At 51.3% G+C, this 16,714-nt stretch overlaps 8 protein-coding genes across 8 annotated transcripts; 1 reads left to right on the top strand and 7 right to left on the bottom strand.

The window, feature by feature from the left end:
* Positions 1 to 16: 16 nt before the first annotated feature.
* On the bottom strand, positions 17 to 1,773 carry BDZ99DRAFT_405708 (alcohol dehydrogenase). Its single transcript, XM_033716432.1, has 4 exons — positions 1,249 to 1,773; positions 883 to 1,085; positions 366 to 788; positions 17 to 295 (listed from the first exon to the last, which is right to left on the bottom strand). Exons 1-4 carry the CDS (start codon positions 1,425 to 1,427, stop codon positions 66 to 68), a joined length of 1,035 nt encoding a protein of 344 aa, XP_033584759.1. The 5' UTR covers positions 1,428 to 1,773; the 3' UTR covers positions 17 to 65.
* Positions 1,774 to 2,259: 486 nt separating this feature from the next.
* On the top strand, positions 2,260 to 3,870 carry BDZ99DRAFT_432159 (uncharacterized protein; the record flags this gene model as incomplete). Its single annotated transcript, XM_033717319.1, has 3 exons — positions 2,260 to 2,343; positions 2,512 to 2,660; positions 2,745 to 3,870. The coding sequence occupies exons 1-3, from the start codon at positions 2,302 to 2,304 to the stop codon at positions 3,868 to 3,870; spliced, it is 1,317 nt and encodes a 438-aa protein (XP_033584758.1). The 5' UTR covers positions 2,260 to 2,301.
* A 1,219-nt stretch (positions 3,871 to 5,089) lies between these two features.
* BDZ99DRAFT_339539 (ankyrin) lies at positions 5,090 to 5,380 on the bottom strand (the record flags this gene model as incomplete). Its single annotated transcript, XM_033714348.1, has 1 exon — positions 5,090 to 5,380. A coding segment is annotated over one exon (291 nt), but the record flags the coding sequence as incomplete, so codon positions are not given.
* BDZ99DRAFT_24138 (uncharacterized protein) lies at positions 5,189 to 6,100 on the bottom strand. Its single transcript, XM_033713600.1, has one exon. It carries the CDS (start codon positions 5,994 to 5,996, stop codon positions 5,478 to 5,480), a length of 519 nt encoding a protein of 172 aa, XP_033584756.1. The 5' UTR covers positions 5,997 to 6,100; the 3' UTR covers positions 5,189 to 5,477.
* Positions 6,101 to 6,203: 103 nt separating this feature from the next.
* On the bottom strand, positions 6,204 to 8,080 carry BDZ99DRAFT_514007 (uncharacterized protein; the record flags this gene model as incomplete). Its single annotated transcript, XM_033724773.1, has 5 exons — positions 6,204 to 6,444; positions 6,528 to 6,945; positions 7,294 to 7,317; positions 7,371 to 7,609; positions 7,656 to 8,080. The coding sequence occupies 5 exons, from the start codon at positions 8,078 to 8,080 to the stop codon at positions 6,204 to 6,206; spliced, it is 1,347 nt and encodes a 448-aa protein (XP_033584755.1).
* Positions 8,081 to 9,169: 1,089 nt separating this feature from the next.
* On the bottom strand, positions 9,170 to 9,493 carry BDZ99DRAFT_470746 (uncharacterized protein; the record flags this gene model as incomplete). Its single annotated transcript, XM_033721646.1, has 1 exon — positions 9,170 to 9,493. One exon carries the CDS (start codon positions 9,491 to 9,493, stop codon positions 9,170 to 9,172), a length of 324 nt encoding a protein of 107 aa, XP_033584754.1.
* A 3,847-nt stretch (positions 9,494 to 13,340) lies between these two features.
* BDZ99DRAFT_347503 (ankyrin repeat protein) lies at positions 13,341 to 13,640 on the bottom strand (the record flags this gene model as incomplete). The annotated part of the gene is made up of 1 exon (XM_033714449.1): positions 13,341 to 13,640. A coding segment is annotated over one exon (300 nt), but the record flags the coding sequence as incomplete, so codon positions are not given.
* Positions 13,641 to 16,001: 2,361 nt separating this feature from the next.
* On the bottom strand, positions 16,002 to 16,496 carry BDZ99DRAFT_432150 (uncharacterized protein; the record flags this gene model as incomplete). Its single annotated transcript, XM_033717318.1, has 1 exon — positions 16,002 to 16,496. Exon 1 carries the CDS (start codon positions 16,440 to 16,442, stop codon positions 16,002 to 16,004), a length of 441 nt encoding a protein of 146 aa, XP_033584752.1. The 5' UTR covers positions 16,443 to 16,496.
* Between the last annotated feature and the right edge of the window lie 218 nt (positions 16,497 to 16,714).

Here is a 16,714-nt window from a genome sequence, read left to right as displayed (position 1 = left end):
ATCATTGCTTCAAACAAACCCATCTTTCACTCCCATCTCATCTTCTCCCATGCGCATGTCTCAATCTACTCCTCCATAACAAGCACACTCCTAAACCTAACCTTCCCACTCGTAACCCTCTCGACGGCATCCTCCACCTTGTCAAATGGAAACTTCTCAACCATACACTCAACCCCCTGGTTCTCAGCAAACGCAATTGCTTCCTCGGAATCCAGCGCGTGGCCAGAAGGCCAGCCATGCACCGAGATGCCTTTCATGATCATAGTCACCGTATTGACCGGGACCTCTCCAACAGCTGCAACACATCAATATTAGCCAATTCAGAGAGACGGAGAGTGGAGGGGCGAGTAGAAGGGCACACTCACGCGTCAAAACAACAACCTTCCCACCCGCCGCACAACCACCTACGAGCCCACTAATCACCTTCGGATTCGGCGCCGTGACAACCACACACGCCGCGCCTCCCAGCTTCTGCAGCGCCTCCGCCGCATCCTCCTTACTCGTGTCGATATACTCGTTCGCGCCCAGCTGGAGCGCGAAATCCTTCTTCGCGGCCGACGACGAGAGCGCGACGGTGCGGTAGCCCATTTTACGAGAGTACTGGAGAGCCAGATGCCCCAGCCCGCCGAGTCCCTGGATCGCGACCATGTCGCCGGCAGCGATGTTCATGCGCCGGATGGAATTGAAGACGGTGATGCCGGCGCAGAGGAGGGGCGCGTAGGTTGCGGCGTCGGCACTGTCGGGGATGCGGACGACGGCCTCTGTTCGGAGGGTGCAATACTCGGCGTCTACTCAATGTTAGCTAAAGGGACCAGGACCTCCTTCGCCCACCTCGGCCCACCCCGGGGTTTATGTGAAGAAGAAAAAAGAAGAGCAACATACATCCCCCATTCCGCGTAACACCATTCACAGCCTCGTTATCGCACATCTGGAACAAACCCCGGTTACACGCTTTACACGTCCCGTCGTGGCCGCCGTGCCATGGACCGCCGACTTTGTCGCCGATTTTGAACTTTGTGACGCCGGAGCCGAGGGCAACGACCTTGCCGATGACTTCGTGGCCGGGGGTTATGGGGAAGTTGACCCTGCGAAACACCAACTGGTTAGTAGACGAAGAAAAAAGGACTCGGCGAGTAGGGATGAAGAAAAATAACGCCAAACCCCCTCACGAACTGAGGACAGAGGAAAGGTAGGGGTAGTATGTTCTTTCAGAGCTTAAGAAGGTGTGAGGGAAGTAGAAAAACTTACATTGGCCCAAAATGGCCTTGCTGCACCGAGATGTCGGATTGGCAGACCCCGCACGCGAGGACCTTGATCAGGACCTCTCCATCCTTCGGTGCTGGGGTTTCGACTTCTTTGATCGTCCATGGCGCGTTTGCGGCTTCGAGGACGACGGCGCGGGAGGTTTTGGGGATGGAAGGTGCCATTCTCCACAAAAGAAAACTTGATTTGAAATACGAAGAAGCCAGGTATTTATTGTTTCGAAGGCTGTCCGAGTCTAGAGAAAGCCAGTTGAGTTTTGGACTTTGTTGCGAAGGTGCACAAGAGCTAAAGTCAAGAAAGAAGCGTGGTGGGGTGACTATTATATTTCTTTTCCGAGGGCGCGCTTTATCAACCTCCGTCAACGATCCATGATGGAAGGATGATAGCTGTGCCCCACTTAAACTCCTAGACTCCCGCCCTGATCATCTCCTAGACTCCGAGGCTCCTGAACTCCGAGGTTCGAGGTTCGAGGTTCGAAATGGCTGGGAAGCTTGATACGGGGAGGAAATATTGGAATTTTCATGTTTCCAGGATTTACTGCAGAGTTTGGGAGACGGGGCGTTGTGGTATGTGATGATGTATGACGTCGCTGATATTGGGAGGAGGTTCAAGCTTCAGACGCGGACTTTGCGACGTTGGTTACAACGATTACAACTCTAACAGAATAGAGAGTTTGTTGAGCTAAGAAAGAGAGAAGTGATATGATTCCAAGTTTGCTTCGTGGTTAATACAGATCTCTCCATAAAGGCAATGCACCCACAAAGAATTCTGGCCAAAATAATCAACAATTCTACTCTCAGAGCTTCCCAGTCCCACTCGCCCCAATCCAACCGGAACTCAACCTGCAAAGGTACGAATGCCTGGAATATTTCATCCTATCCGATCTTCAAAGCTGCACCCCCACCTGCACCCCCACCTGCGCCTGGGCACCAATCTCGCGCCAAGCCCCATCCCAGCAAGCGCGCCCCGATCTCACCACGTCAACCCACTCGACCGCGCCTCCGTCCCCGCAATGCAGGAACACAGTCGAGGCTCGCCATGAAGAAGACGCTGCTGCTGTGCTTTATCCACGGATTCAAGGTCCGCACATCTCTCTCTCCCAACTTTCCGACGCTGAGCAAGCTCCGGGCCTCACGACTAGCTGGACGCCGCCGAGGTCTCGAGGGCGAGCAACTCACTCCGTTATTCCACCCACGGCGTCGCAAGCTCCTGACTACTGAATGTGCTCGCTGACGCTCGTACATGCAGGGCGGCGACGACACCTTTGGAAACTTTCCCTCTCACCTGAAAGCGATCCTCCAACATGCGCTGCCCAAGGTCGAGGTGCTGGCGATTACATATCCGAAGTTTGAGACGCGGGGGGATTTGAAGGAGTGTGTGGCCAGGTTCAAGGAATGGTACGTTAGATGCTTTCTATATGAAGATATAGGGAAGCTGGATGTTAGTTCCGATCAACGAAGACTGACCAAAGAACATCGCAGGCTCCAAAACAAAGTCATAGACCTCGAAGTCGCCTCCTCGACCCCCTCCCCCACCGTCGACCCCTCGGTCCACACCATCCTCATCGGCCACAGCATGGGCGGCATCGTCGCCGCCGAGACCCTCCTCTCCATCACGCGCGAACAACCAATCCACTCGCCCTCCGCCTCCATGTCCAACACTACCACCACCTCCGACTCCACCCCCTCCCTCCCCTCCGCCTCCACCCTCATGTTCCCCTACATCGCCGCCCTCCTCGCCTTCGACACCCCCTACCTCGGCATCTCCCCCGGCGTCGTCGCCCACGGCGCCGAAGGCCACTGGAACACGGCCAAAACCGCCGCGTCGTGGTACAGCTCGCTCAGCTCGGCCTTCACGTCGGCCGCGCCCGAGAAGTCGGCCGTCGAGGCCTCCAAAATGCTGCCCGCGGCGCCCTCGGCCGCCGCCGAGGACGCCACCGTCGACGTCGCCGCCGCGCCGCTGTGGCAGCGCTACGGCCGCGTCGCCCTCTTCGCCGGCGCAGCGGGCGCCGTCGCCGCCGGCGGCGCCGCCGCCTACCTCAAGCGCGCCGACCTCAGCAGCGGGTGGCAGTGGGTCGGCTCGCACCTCGAGTTCGTCGGCGCGCTCGCGCGCGGCGCGGAGCTCGAGGCGCGGCTCGCCGCCATCGTCAAGCTGAACGAACAGCAGCACGTCGGCTTCGCCAACATCTACACCGCGCTGGGCCGCGCGGCCGAGCCGGCGCCGGCGCCGGCGCCAGCGGCGGGCAGCTCGAGCTATGCGAAGCAGATCTCCGGGCCGAGTCGCACGTTCTGTAACCTGCCGAAGCGGGATCTGGAGCTGGGGCGGTTTTTCGTGAAGAGCGTGAATGATAGGGCGCGGGACGAGGCCGGGGCGCATATGGGCATGTTTGAGCCGCGGAATAATCCGGGGTATTACGGGATGAGTGAGCGGGCGAAGGAGTTGGTGAGTGGGTGGGTGCTGGGCGGGGGGTGGTATGAGGAGGCGACGGGGGGGGGGCGGGGGGTGGCGTTGGAGGAGGAGGAGGAGGGGGTGGTTGTGGATTTGGAGGAGGATGGGGGGGAGGGGGGGGATGGCGAGGGGTTTGTCGACTTGAAGGGGAGTGTGTGAAGACCCGGTCGTGGTGTGTATATGAAATGGAACGGAATGGACGATATGGGTTCCTTCACGGTGGGCGGCGTTTTAGGTCTGGCATTAGGTCGTGGTAATACCCGCCTTCATTAGCATAGGAAACGAGTACACGAGTTCTATCCTCCCCTTCCATCCCCCCCCCCCCCCCCCCCCCCCCCCCCCCGGTCGTCCCGTCTGAGTCTACGCTCCCATCCCCCCTAGTCGTTCAATCTCCAGCCGTTCGCCAGGATATGCACGCCAGCACGCGAGCACGCGCGATATCAGGCCCGGTGCACAACGAAAGTGACCGACTGTTCGCCCTGCTGGGACACCCCCCAGAACGCTGGTCGCGTGTAGTCAAAATAATCAACATGGATCGCTTACGTAGGTAGGTGGTTCAGCGGTCGCGGGTCTTGGAACTGCATCCCAAAACCTTTTCGCAGAATTGATCCTTCTCTTTCGGAAACGCGCTTGCGAGATTCGCTGCCTAGTGGGCTGGTGGTTGAAGCGGGGTCCATCGTTTTTCTATGGAGGAGATAGGGGAGGGGAGAGGGGAGAGGGGAGAGGGGGTGGGGCGGGGAAGCTTTTGGTTTGGGAGGGGTGCGTTTGGGCAGGAGTCTGTGGAGGGGTGTTGAGGGGATAGATTTTGTGGGGGGTGTGGAGACAGTTTTGAAGTAGGTGTGACGTTTGACGAGAAATTACCGGCGGAATCTGAAGAAAGCGTAGAGGAGGATCCCGGACAGCGCGCCAAATATCAAGAAGACGAAAACAAGGCGATTCCCTTTTATGATAGCTCTGGGTTTGTTTTCCAGTCGTTAGCTCGTCGGGGAATTCCGGATTTTCTGCACGATATAGCCCGTATCGAAAGTTCTTCCTCCAGAGCCTCAAACTCGGCTGGCGTGAAGGGTTCGGCCTTTCGTGGCTTGATCTCCCACGTTTCAGCATCCTCGAAGAATCTCAGAGCCTCCTCTGCACTAGGTATGCCAAGGTCCCTAGCGAGATCCAACACCGTACGTCCATTCTTGTCTTTCTGTTTCTGATCCGCCCCATTTTCTATCAAGAGCCGATATGAAGCCACGATCGCTTCCGGGTACAGCCTGGTCCAGTATTTGATGCCGTGGACAAGGGCATGGAGTGGCGTGCCGCCGCCATCATCAACGCAGTCCGATCGAGCGCCGAGTCGCAGGAGCGTCTCGATAGACTGAAATGCGGGCCCGGGAAATGGGGCAGCCAAGGCGATTGCTGTACTACCTCCGGAGTTTTTCTGCTCGATATCGGCGCCTTTTTTGACGAGAAATGGAAGTATCTCTGGATGATTACAGGCTGCGGCGGTTTGTAGTGCCGTCCTCCCGTTTGCCGTCGACATGTTGACGTCCGCGCCACGGTCTATGAGGAATGATACGAGTGGCTTACAGCCAATTGGACAAGTGTTGGTAAGGGGCGTATTCCCTGTCTTGTTGTTGACGAAATGGATATCGGCATTAGAGTCGAGCAGCAGCCGTGCAAAGTTGACATGCTCATGCCTTGCTTCCACGAGATGTTTATTGCGGCATACTAGGAGTAATGGTGTATCTCCATCACGGTCTGTGGCATTGACATTGGCGTGGTTAGTTATGAGATATCGAGCTATTTCTATTCGGCATGGAAACCAGGTGCACGCGATATGGAGAGGAGTCCAGCCGTAGTATCTGTCCACCGCATGCACGTCGGCTCCATGTTTGAGAAGCACCTTGGTGGCATTCGCTCTCCCTGTGCTCGTTGCGCCATGGAGCGGAGAAACATCCCTGCCCGTCTTTGGTCGTCAAAAGATGCTGTCCTCCAACACTGACTATCCTTTCCAGAATTTCCTTATTATCAATATAGATCGCAGATTGGAGCATGTCAGTTCCGATACTACTACCTGGAGGCGAGACAAACTTCGAGGGTAATTTCGTGTCAAGATGCTGCGGCAATAGGCCTTCAAGCGTAGGACTGAGAGTCTTTCCAGACTCACTCGCATAGTGCATGACGTTGCTGGCGGCATGATGCGCAAAACTCAACACATAAAAAGCTGTATCGGGCTCAACATCCCGTCGAAGAAGCTCGCAGATCTTAGCCAGATAAGCAAAACAAGCTTCCGCCATCATACTGTTGGCATTGGCTTTTTGTATCTGGACATGTGCGCTCTAGCCAGAGAGCAGAAATTCTTCGACCGAAAAATGTGCCAGACAGCTCTTGCGGCCGTACTCTGGGTTGCCGTTGCCGAAGATTAGCGGGGTGACGACTAGTGAGCTTAGTATGTCACGAATGCCATCTCCCGCATTCAAAAGTCTATCGTCAGGATCAAATGGAGTCTACGCGCATGGATCGATGATGGAAGCTTCCGCAAGCACATCGGCTAACAGTGGCGACCTGCTAAAAAACAACCAGGCGAGGGCTCTATGGGCGATGGGTTGATGGGCTTTAGGAATAGCTTCGAGGATTCGATCGTATGTTTCGTTGAGATCAGTTGGCAGGCGATCCAATGCCTTGTAGATATCCGATGATGAGATGCATTTGCGGATGACTTCCATCTGGCAGAAAACCCATCGAATCCTGTACTACATGTTAGCTACTGATAAGAATAAATTTTCATCTAACATGGCTGAATCAGGATTTCATGATGATATCTGAGTAACGTCGTTCCGCCACAAAGTGCCATCGAGCTAAAGGTGTAGATGAGATCTGAGAATACTTGCATTCCGTTGGCCTTTTCGGTCAAAGTATTTTGTATCCTCAAAGCATCTTCTGGTCGGAGCTTTCGCAGGGTATTGCTCTCTCTGATCTGTGTCGACACATAATGGGAAATGTCGGCCTGGATTTGGTGACTCTGGATGGAGATCCCTGGAACGGTTAATAGTGGTGCCAGAGAGTCTACAATGTCCAATTCCGGGCGACTGGTCAGAAGTAAGTGCAGCTTGGTGTTTTTCGTACCGGCCAGCCGCTTGACAGCTTCTAAGACTTCTTTTCGGGCGTCCTTCTGAAGGGAGGACTCGTCCAACGCATCGACTACTACATAGACGTCTGAGATACTGTCGAGTTCTGACGTCGTCCATGCTATGAAACTTTCTAAGCCCGAAGCCAAACGTCTTTGAGAAGGTTTGGACTGCCCATTACTGCATTTCTCGAATAGATCAATGACACTTTTGGGGAGTGTTCTCGAGGCTCATACAAGTTGCTGAATTAGGGATGCCAAAAGGTGGCTCGCGCTTCTTTCCGATCTAAAATCGAAATAAAAGTACGCCAAGATGGAACTAGACTCGACCTTGCAGCGCTCTTCCAGACGCTCGATCGCTGTGGAACCGGACAAGCAATTAGCGACCTCCTTAAAATGTTGGGAGTATGACGCTTTATTAGGGCTGGAACTTATTGTCATTAGTAGGAAGTCGGGACGATGGTTCTTACCCAAGACGGTCTTTCCGCAGCCAGCTACGTTTAATCAGTCTACAACGCTTATGAATTTGGAGCATCAAACATCTTACGCATTCCGTTAAGCCACATCACGGAGCCTCTGTTGGAGATCCAGTTTCCCCATTGATCCGTCTTGAATAGCCATTCTCCCGTTCCGTCCTGGTGCTTCTTACGAGCTTCCTCGTGGTTCATTGCGGTATCTGTGGTTGGTAGCCACTCGAGTATTCTATCGCAACGGTCGTCCTTCTGCTTCATCGCCGTATTGTCATAAATTTGAGCAATCATACGGTTTGTGGCTACAGAAATATTCCTATCTGCTGTAAGTTTTGTGGGATGTTACGATAAAACAACCTTACAAGTTGTCACTACTCAGCGCAAAGTCTAGATCCTTTCTATGCCTCTCTAGAACCGAAATGCCATTGTCCATATCCTCTTTCTCAAGCGGCCATTTCATTTGCTTGAATACTTTGCGCTTGGCATGTCGATCGTTCCCTTCGCCAAGTTTTGTGAGTAGACTGCGCAATAGAGCCTGGCATTCTTCCCGTGGGCCATCGGCTTTCATCAATTCCACGAGTATTGGGACTTTGGCTGCGTCGGGCGAGGTCGCTATAGCGTGGAGTATCCTCAGGTTGGTATCAAAGGACCTAGTTTCTTCGGAAAGTCTTTTGATCTCGCGCGGAGCTTCCTTAACAGCCCTGTAGTAAGAGTCGCACGCCTTGAATAGCTTCAATGAGAACTCTGCAACGGCGATAAGGGCGGTGGCTGTGCCGATGACTTCCATGATGAAATGGTTAAACTGAGATTACGTGGAAAATGGACATGCTGTTAGTAGAATAGGTTCCGAGCGCGATTTCTGGGGCCAAAGTGTGTTGTGAGTAAGGTTACGCCGTCTGAGGGGTACACTCTATATATAATCCCTGTTTTGGTGTACTGATGCTGCGTCTTACAATACGACGCATTGCTCGACTCGGACAGGCCCTACTGACCGCGCGTGATCAAGCTTGTTCAACCGCTGGGACACATATTGACGACTTGACGAGAACAGTGATACACGCGAAGGCAGAGGGGCTGATTCGGAAAGGTCAGGGAGGATATCGCGATCCTAGTTCAGCTACATCTTGCTGAAGTATAACCATCTAGCCAACGGGCCGCATACAGAGTCGTGGATCCCACTATTGACCTTTTGATGAGAAAGCTGCTTTATTTCAATTATTCTTGGCTCTCTTTTCCTGGTGACTGCTTGAGCAAGGTGTATGATGTCGTCTCGATTGGCTTCCCGGGCGGTCTTATCACGAGGGCTCTAGTCATGAAGACTTCAGTTGAAGATGCATCAAATGCTTGTGTCGGGGATGGTAGTGGTGATAGATTTGGATACTGTGGGAATGAGAGAGCGTTGATGGAGTTGGAATGGGATCAAGAGAGGACAGGCTCGTGCCACTTCGGCGGATTTGAAATAGAACTATTGGCAATCTTACCGCCGAAAACATCCTCTTCCCCATTTCGGACTGCCGCTATGCGCCCTACCTAAATTACGACTCTATATATACTTGAAAATGATATCCAAAAGTGCTTAAACGCACACGTCTTAATTTGCGTTCAAAATATATGGTGCTTGACAACCTCGTACAGTCGCATCATGTGAGCAAATGGTTCATCAATTCGCCGTAAAATCTTCTGAGACGGCTGTGAAGCTACATTTTTGGCCCTAATCCTCAGCACCTTGTCGAGCTGATGCTGTTCAGTTGCAACCTTCAGTCAAGTTGATAGTGATAACAGAAGGGGGCATTTGTACATCCCATGCCATTTCTGTAGCGAGCTTATTAAGATAATTACGATTCTCACTTGTAAGTTGTTTGTCTATAGAGATTCTTCAAGACCGAAAGCTCGCGATCTCATCCTCACTAAGTTTCGCCAGATCCAACGCAGTGTTCCCATTCTCGTCCTTTAGATGTATATCGATGCCATTCTCGATCAGAGAACCGAAAATTGTCTTGAAAGTATCCAATGCCCATCGATCATCGTACCACTGTTTTTTGCTCGTCGCAGGGCGTGACACCAATCGGTGAAGCGCGCTCCTCTTCCTTGTATCAAGGACATTGACTTCAATCTGGTATTTGATGCAAAGCTCAGTCATATGCATGTCGAGCCTACAACATGCTGTGTGCAACGGCGTGGTTCCGTCTCTATCTGCCATGATGTAGGCCCTGTTTTCAAAGAAAACGTCTGCGACAGCGGCATGGCTTCTTTCAGTAGCGAGGTCTTCCGATTATGGTTTGTCGCATTAAAGTCAGCGCCATTATGAATTAGCAACTGCGCCATTCTGGGTCGTTGCAGCTTGTAAGGTGTAGTGGAGTGTTCCCAGCTAGGTCTTGTGCGTTGAGGTTAGCATCTGATTTCAATAGGATGCGGAGCATTCCCGCCGAAACTTGAGGACCTGAGTACGAATAATCCCAGTGTTGGGCGAGTAGGTGCAGAGGCGTCCATCCTATATTACCTTTTGCGCCCACGTCCGCGCCGTTGTCAATAAGAAGACCCATGGCGGGAATATCTCGTCGATCAGTTTCTTAATGCAAATTGGTGCGTTCTCGCCCGTCTGTTGCATTAATCTCGGCTTCTCTCGATCAGCAGTCTAACGATCGCTTCTTTTTGGGCCTGTGCTGCTATGTACAGAGGAGTCATTCCTTCCGAGCCACTTGTACGAATAGGAATCCCAGCTTCGAGTAGGGCTTCCAGCACATCTATCCAACCAAAGGTACAAGCCAACTTAGTCGCCACGTTTAAGTCGAATGACTGGAGCCTCTGTCGTTCCCATACTTCAGGTTGTCGGCGTCCCAGAATTCCGGATGCAAGCTTCGTGAAGGAGAAGGCCGTGTGGAAACCTTCCACGACTGTTTTAGAGCTTCGTGGCAACATGCAGCTCAATTTGAAGGCTTCGCGCAAAAAAGATGGCAACTCTCCTCCATCATTGCCCGAGCGGTGGTCTCCGTGAAATCAAGTTAATATCATCCCCGGACAGTAGGTACACCCTGACGGAGGAATGAGCTAAAGGAACGAATCTTCCATCTGCGACCACGAGGCTGCCTAGGATATCGCAGATGTCGGTTAGGGGATGCCGAAGTCTGCCATCCATCGTAAACGCCGGTTTCCTAGTGGGATCTACTATGATGGCATCGGCGAGAGTACGTGCATCTATAGGATTAAATCTTTGCCAACTGTAGCTTTCAGGAAGGAGAATATCCTTGAACAGAATCTATACTAGTGCGCGATGTGCTGGCTCGTGGTACCTTTGGTCGATGTTTCCCAGAACGCGTGAAATAAGTGGCACTAAGGGATTTAGGCAGATGCTTGAGCGCGTCGTCTAGATCTGACAACCTTTTGCATTTTTGGAGCTTAGAAAGCTGATAATAGACCCAGCGCAACCTTGGGAATTACTTATAAGTTAATACTTATGAGGTACGGCCGTGGCCGAGTTACTCACATTCCGCCAGCGTCTTGTATCAACTTTGACTTCATCCTAGCCTTAGCTTCTTTCGGCCGGTTGTTTAGTTGGTTGCCGTTCTCGATCTCCGCTGATACGTAAGTCTCGATATCACCGCTTATCTAGGAAGCATCAACGAAGATCGATTCCGCCATGGGTATTGAGCTGCTACTGAAGACTCTTTGAATGTCTACCTCTAGTTGGCTGGTGAAAAAGAGGTACATCTTTGTCTCTTTCCAACTTGTGATCTCTTTGATGACACCGAGGACTCCGTTTCGGTCCCCCACCCGACAGACACTTATCTAAAGAGTCCGTAATATCGAAGATATCGGTTACCCTATCAGACTCTGACGTAACGAAACTTCTTAGAGCATCAAGAAGTTGCGGTAGAGATGGATTGGAGGCTCCGCCGTTGCAGCTTTGATGAAAGTCATGAAGCTTTGGCGGAACCTTGCCATACTGAACGAGAATTTGCTGGATGAGGGACGAGACATAGTTGGTGGCGTTCCGTTGGGCAGCGAAGCTAAAGTAGAAGTATGCCGTTACAACTTTAGAATCAAGCGCATACTCTTACTTAGTGCGTTCGATGATTGTAGAGCTGTTTCGCGTTAGCCCGAAGGATATTACACGATGTTTGACCTTTACCTCAAAACCGTCTTGCCGCAGCCAGCTAGAATCACTTATTAATCCGATCTAAACTCGACTATAGAAAATCTCTTACTGATTCCGTTGAGCCATATAACTCTCCCTGCCGTTTCCTTCCAGGTTATATATTCCTCCCGATGGAACAGCCATTCTCCAGTGCCAGCCTGATGTCTGGAGCACGCGACATGATGATCCGCCGACGTATCCACCGAGGGTAACCATCGTATAACCTTCTCAAGACAGGCCCGCTCTTTCTCCTCCTTAACTGTCCGGTTCGTATCTGCTGACAAAGACCTTCACAGATATGAGCACTTTCCCGCACAAGCCGTGTGCGCAGAACACATACGCGTTATCGACTTCCAAAGCCTCGTGAAATATCTCCCTGTACTTCTTGATCATGCCAATCGCTCTCTCCACTTCCTTCTTCTCAACCGACCATGCCCAGTTACTCAAGACTTTTCCCCTGCGGTACCTCGACCGTTGCTTGGCGCTTCTATTTTGCAAGGATTTACCAATCTGTTCCATCTGCTCCTTGATTCGTTGTGCCATGCCATTCTTCTTCAGAACTCCATCAATCGTGGGAAGTCGGTCCGAGTCCTCGGACTGGGTCAACGAGACGATCTTCTCCAAGATGTTGTGGACTGAGTCCACTTTCTCGTATAGACACCTGACGTCTTCGTCGGCGTCGTTGACGTCGCTGAGGTATTTGTGGCACTTTTACGTGAGCTTGAGGGCGAGCTCGGCGAGTGCGGCGATGCTGACGACTGCACTTAATGGATCCATGAACTCGAATAATCTAAGAGATATTTGAATGCTGCTATGATAGCACTGAGGGCGGGCTTTTACGAGGAAGAGAGAAAATAGACTAAAGAGCGAAAGAGCATGTCTCAGAATGAGGGGTAGTAGTGCAAAGTGATACCACGGCACAATGTTCCACTTTCCCACACCGAGGACACAGTCGCTGCGTTATTAATGAGCCGAGGGGGAGCTTTTGCCAATAGCCCCTAAATCGGGCTAGAAAGCGATGAACTTTGACATCCTTGATAATATGTTGAGCCACCTCAGACGGTCGATACCTGGTGTGCAACATGCGGATTCTTATGTCGCATTACTCTTTATCTACTCAAGAGTAATATGCACAACTTGCAATAACAACATGCGTCTTAAATCAGGATGAAAATCCCTCGTCGTTGACACCCATGATACCACGTTGGGCCACCTCACACGACCGCTACCTTCGCGCAAATAGCAGACTGATCAGGCAAGATTTCAACTCCAATCTGATATTTTGAATGAGGTGTATTTTCATACATGGTCAAGATATTTCCATAGTAGAAACCCCTCCAATCCTTATCATAACGAAAGTAACATCCCTAGCATAATAACAACAAGCCCACATAACAGAGATATCGCCACAAAGCTACCGACGACCAATGTTGGCGGGGTCAAATTTGCTAAAAAAATCCGTAATGAACACCCTTCTAGCCGTGTTTCGACGGTCGGATATCTGGTTTCTAGTATCTTGATCTTGGAGGCGTTGCTTTTCTCGCACCTCCGCAGCCAAGGCTTGGGCTTCTTGTAGCAACACAAGGAATTGCTCATCTTCGAAGCCTTTAGCAATATCCGAAGGCGAATTTCCGTATTTATCTGTCATGTTGTCAAGGTCCAGGTTTTTGATAAGAAGTTGCGTCATAATGAGCTTTCTTGACTGGTCGTCACATGGCCCCTTTCCTTCGAAACACTCATCGCGTTTCTTCCTCAAGCCACCAAGTTCCCGTATATTGTTGATCCCGGCTTTAATTCGCGGGCGAAACGTGACATCAGGGTGTCCGATTTCCTGCGATCCGGATATTTTCATCCCTTCGTCCGTCTGAGTCGCGAGAGGCACTTGCTGTGAGAAGTCGTAGGCTAGGAAGTGGAGCGGGGTCCGCCCACAAGAATCTCGAGCATATACGCGATCTGTATGCTGAAGGAGGGCCCATATCGCTGCTGGCTTTTGTTCAGAGCTAGCGTAATGTAGTGCAGTCATACCATACTCGCTCTTTGCGTTCACATCAGCACCATGGTCGAGCAGAATGGACACAGAAACCTCATTTCCCCGGGCGGCTGCCACATGCAAAGCCGTGTTCCCGTAGAAATCTATAGCGTGTACGTCTGCTCCTTTTGCGATCATTGTGCGAAGAGTCTCATCCCATCCCGCCCATGCTGCGAAATGCAAAGGCGAGAAACGATTGGCCTGTGTGTGGACATTAACCTCCAGGCCAGATTCTACCATGAGGTCGACGATTGCCAATCTTTTGTAAGCGCATGCAACGAGCAGTGGAGCACCGCCGTGAAGAGTGTCCCCATTAGTTCGTAGAAAAGCCTCTAGTAGTTGGCGTACCATCTCGAACTCTCCAAGCTCACACGCTCGAAGTAACATCCTTTCTCCGTGGACAGCGTTTGCGTCAATGCCTGCTTGGAATTCGAGCAACAACCGTACAATCTCAGAACGATCCTCTAACTGTATTCGGCCGGAATAGCCGACTCCTTCGAATAAAGCCAGCTGGATGGGTGTTTGTTGCAAAAGATCTTGCGCATTAACATCTGCCCCCTGCTCAAGGAGACAGCGTACTATGTCTAGAAGACTCCACCGAGCTGCCCAATGGAGCGGAATTCGAGACTCATCGTCTCGTGCCTCGATGTCAGCGCCGTGTTTCAGATAGACCAGTGTCATTTTAGGATCCGAGTTACCCATGCACGTCCAGTGCAGGGGTCCTGCTCCCTTCGCCCTTACGAGAGTTCCCCAATCAAGATCTATAACATTCAATCCATTGGCAAGAAAAGCATCAAATAAGAGTTCGTCCTTGAACAGGGTCAACATATAGAAAAGATCGTGATGAATCTCTGGACCAAGAGCTCTTGATGGCTTCGGCGATTGACCGTAAATGGAGACCGGAGGAGCAGTTATGCATTTCGGCTGAGCATGTGTATTGTTCGAATGGTAATTGCGATTGCTTGCCCGGTGTAATAGGAGGTTCATCGCCGGCCACAGTAGGTGAAATACTTCAGTCATTCGTTCTTCTGTTTTCTGTAATTCGCTTTTGAAAGCGCCACATACATAAAGCTCACGGGCGGCCATGACGGTGGTATTATAATCGGTTTCCGTGACGCAAAATCTCTCTTTATGCCTGAGTAGGTACTCCTTCACCGAAAAGTGAGCAAATCGAATGCCGTCTAGTCCATTAACCGTCTCTACCACTACAAGGCTTCCGAGAATCTCGCAGAGATTAGCTTTAGGGTCGCAGAGTCGGTGTTTGACGTTAAAAATCCTCTTCTGCTGCACATCTATAGTAGCAGCTTCAGCGAGCGCTTGGACGGTCAAGCACTTGTTAAGGAATACCAGCCATATTATGGCATTGCGAGCGTAATGCTCGTGCTCACCGCTGATCCCGGCTAGAATGCGAGCGTACGTTTCTGGTAAGTCACGCGGGAGATCTGATAGTTTCGCACGCAGAGTTGCTTCGTCCATGCATTTTCGGAGTTCGTAGATCTGACAATACACCCATCGAAACCTTTAGCTTTGAGTTAGCTTGGAGGGCCCCCTACGGCTAGACATAGAGGACTTGCATTCCTTGAGCCTTGCGGGCTAGCTCGGCTTTCATCTCTGACTTGACCTTCTCGGACCACCTATTGAGTTTCCAATCCTCCGATATTTGGGTGGATATATACGCATCAATATCGGATTGGATGTCCTCTCCTTCTATACGTATAGGATCCCAATCGAGTAATGGTCGTCGCAGAGACTCTCCGATATCCACATCGAGCCGACTGGTGAATAAGAAATGTAGATGTCGATGCTTCCATCCAGCTATGTCACGAATAGCCCCCAAGACATCGTTTCGAATTTCTTCCTTAGTAGATGACTCATCCAGCGCATCCGTAATGATGAAAATGTTATTGAAAGATGCGAGGTCGTTCTTGACCATATCCTTGAAGAGTTTGCCAAGTTCTGATATACTAGGCTTGCGGGAGCCGTCTTTCTTGCAATTTTCGAAGAGCATTTTGAGGCACTCTGGTAACGTACCCGACAGGTATGCCATTTGTCGTATGAGTGTAGACAAGTACTTCAGAGCATCTCTCTCGGAATTGAAATCAAAGTAGAAGTATATGAGCGCGGACTGAGAATCTGAGCGACAGTACTCTTTCATGTGTTCGACGATGGTTGAACACAACACCGTCTTTCCGCAACCCGGTATCCCGTGGAGCACCATATTGGACCCTGGCGTTGTTTTCCACTCGGAGAATTGCGTAGATTTCTCGGTTAGCCAAATACCAGTCCCGGGCTGGTATCTCTTCCGCGCCGCTTCATGATTCGATGATGTTTCGATCGCAGGTAGCCATTCCATGATCTCTTTGAAGAGCTCCCTGTCATGTGAAGCCACAGTGTCTTTGTGTATCGCATCGACCCCATCGGCGACGGTCGTGACTTCGCGGGCCGTAGTTGCAACAGTTGTCCTTACTCCAGGTCAGCCTCGCAAGTATCGTAGATTGCCGAAATACACTAATTGGCAATTGTAGCAGGTTAAGAAGAGTCTACTCACGCCACATCAATAGTAAGCGCCTGCTGCAACACATTCCCATACTTCTCCATCCTCCCAACGACCTTTTCCATATCCTTCTTATCCAACGGCCATCTCCAATTCTTCCTGAACTTCGACAATACCCAGCGGGAGCTTGGCTTTTCACAGCCCTTCCGAAGCACAATCTCAAGGCCCTCCAACTCTTTCCTACACTTCTCCGTCGTTTTGTTCCTAGAGAGGAACTTGATGACTGCTGCAAATTTGCCTGCATCCTTCGATCGCTGGATACTGTCTATCCGCTGTCCCAAATCGTGGATCGTTTCTATCTCGTTGAGAAGCCGCTGGATGTCATTCTCGGCATCTTTCACTTCTTTCCAGTAGGAGCGGCATAGGCTGATGACCTTGCTGGAGGTCTCGACGACGGCGAGGACGCTGGCTGCTGCGCTGAGAGGGTCCATGTGGAAGTGCGTTGCCCATAAAATAGTTTGATTGAGGACATAAGACTAACGAAAAGTTCCTTAGGAATTAGGTGTGGTCAAAGGTAGAATTGGTATCGCAGGAAAAGAGGGGGCTTCGTGTAATTTTCATCCAGCACTACGTGGTGCAAGCACTGTACTCCCTAGAACAACGACGACGTGGACCATTGCACAGAGCTTTACAGCTCGGGGTGGGGATGACCGTGCGAGACTTTTATAGGTTGCAAATCAGGAAGAAAAATGAGTGCTTTTGA

This window comes from Mytilinidion resinicola (genome assembly GCF_010093595.1).
Source record: "Mytilinidion resinicola strain CBS 304.34 unplaced genomic scaffold BDZ99scaffold_1, whole genome shotgun sequence".
NCBI lineage: Eukaryota > Fungi > Ascomycota > Dothideomycetes > Mytilinidiales > Mytilinidiaceae > Mytilinidion > Mytilinidion resinicola.
Note: the sequence above shows the minus strand (reverse complement) of the source record. Positions and strands in the feature narration are given on the sequence as shown.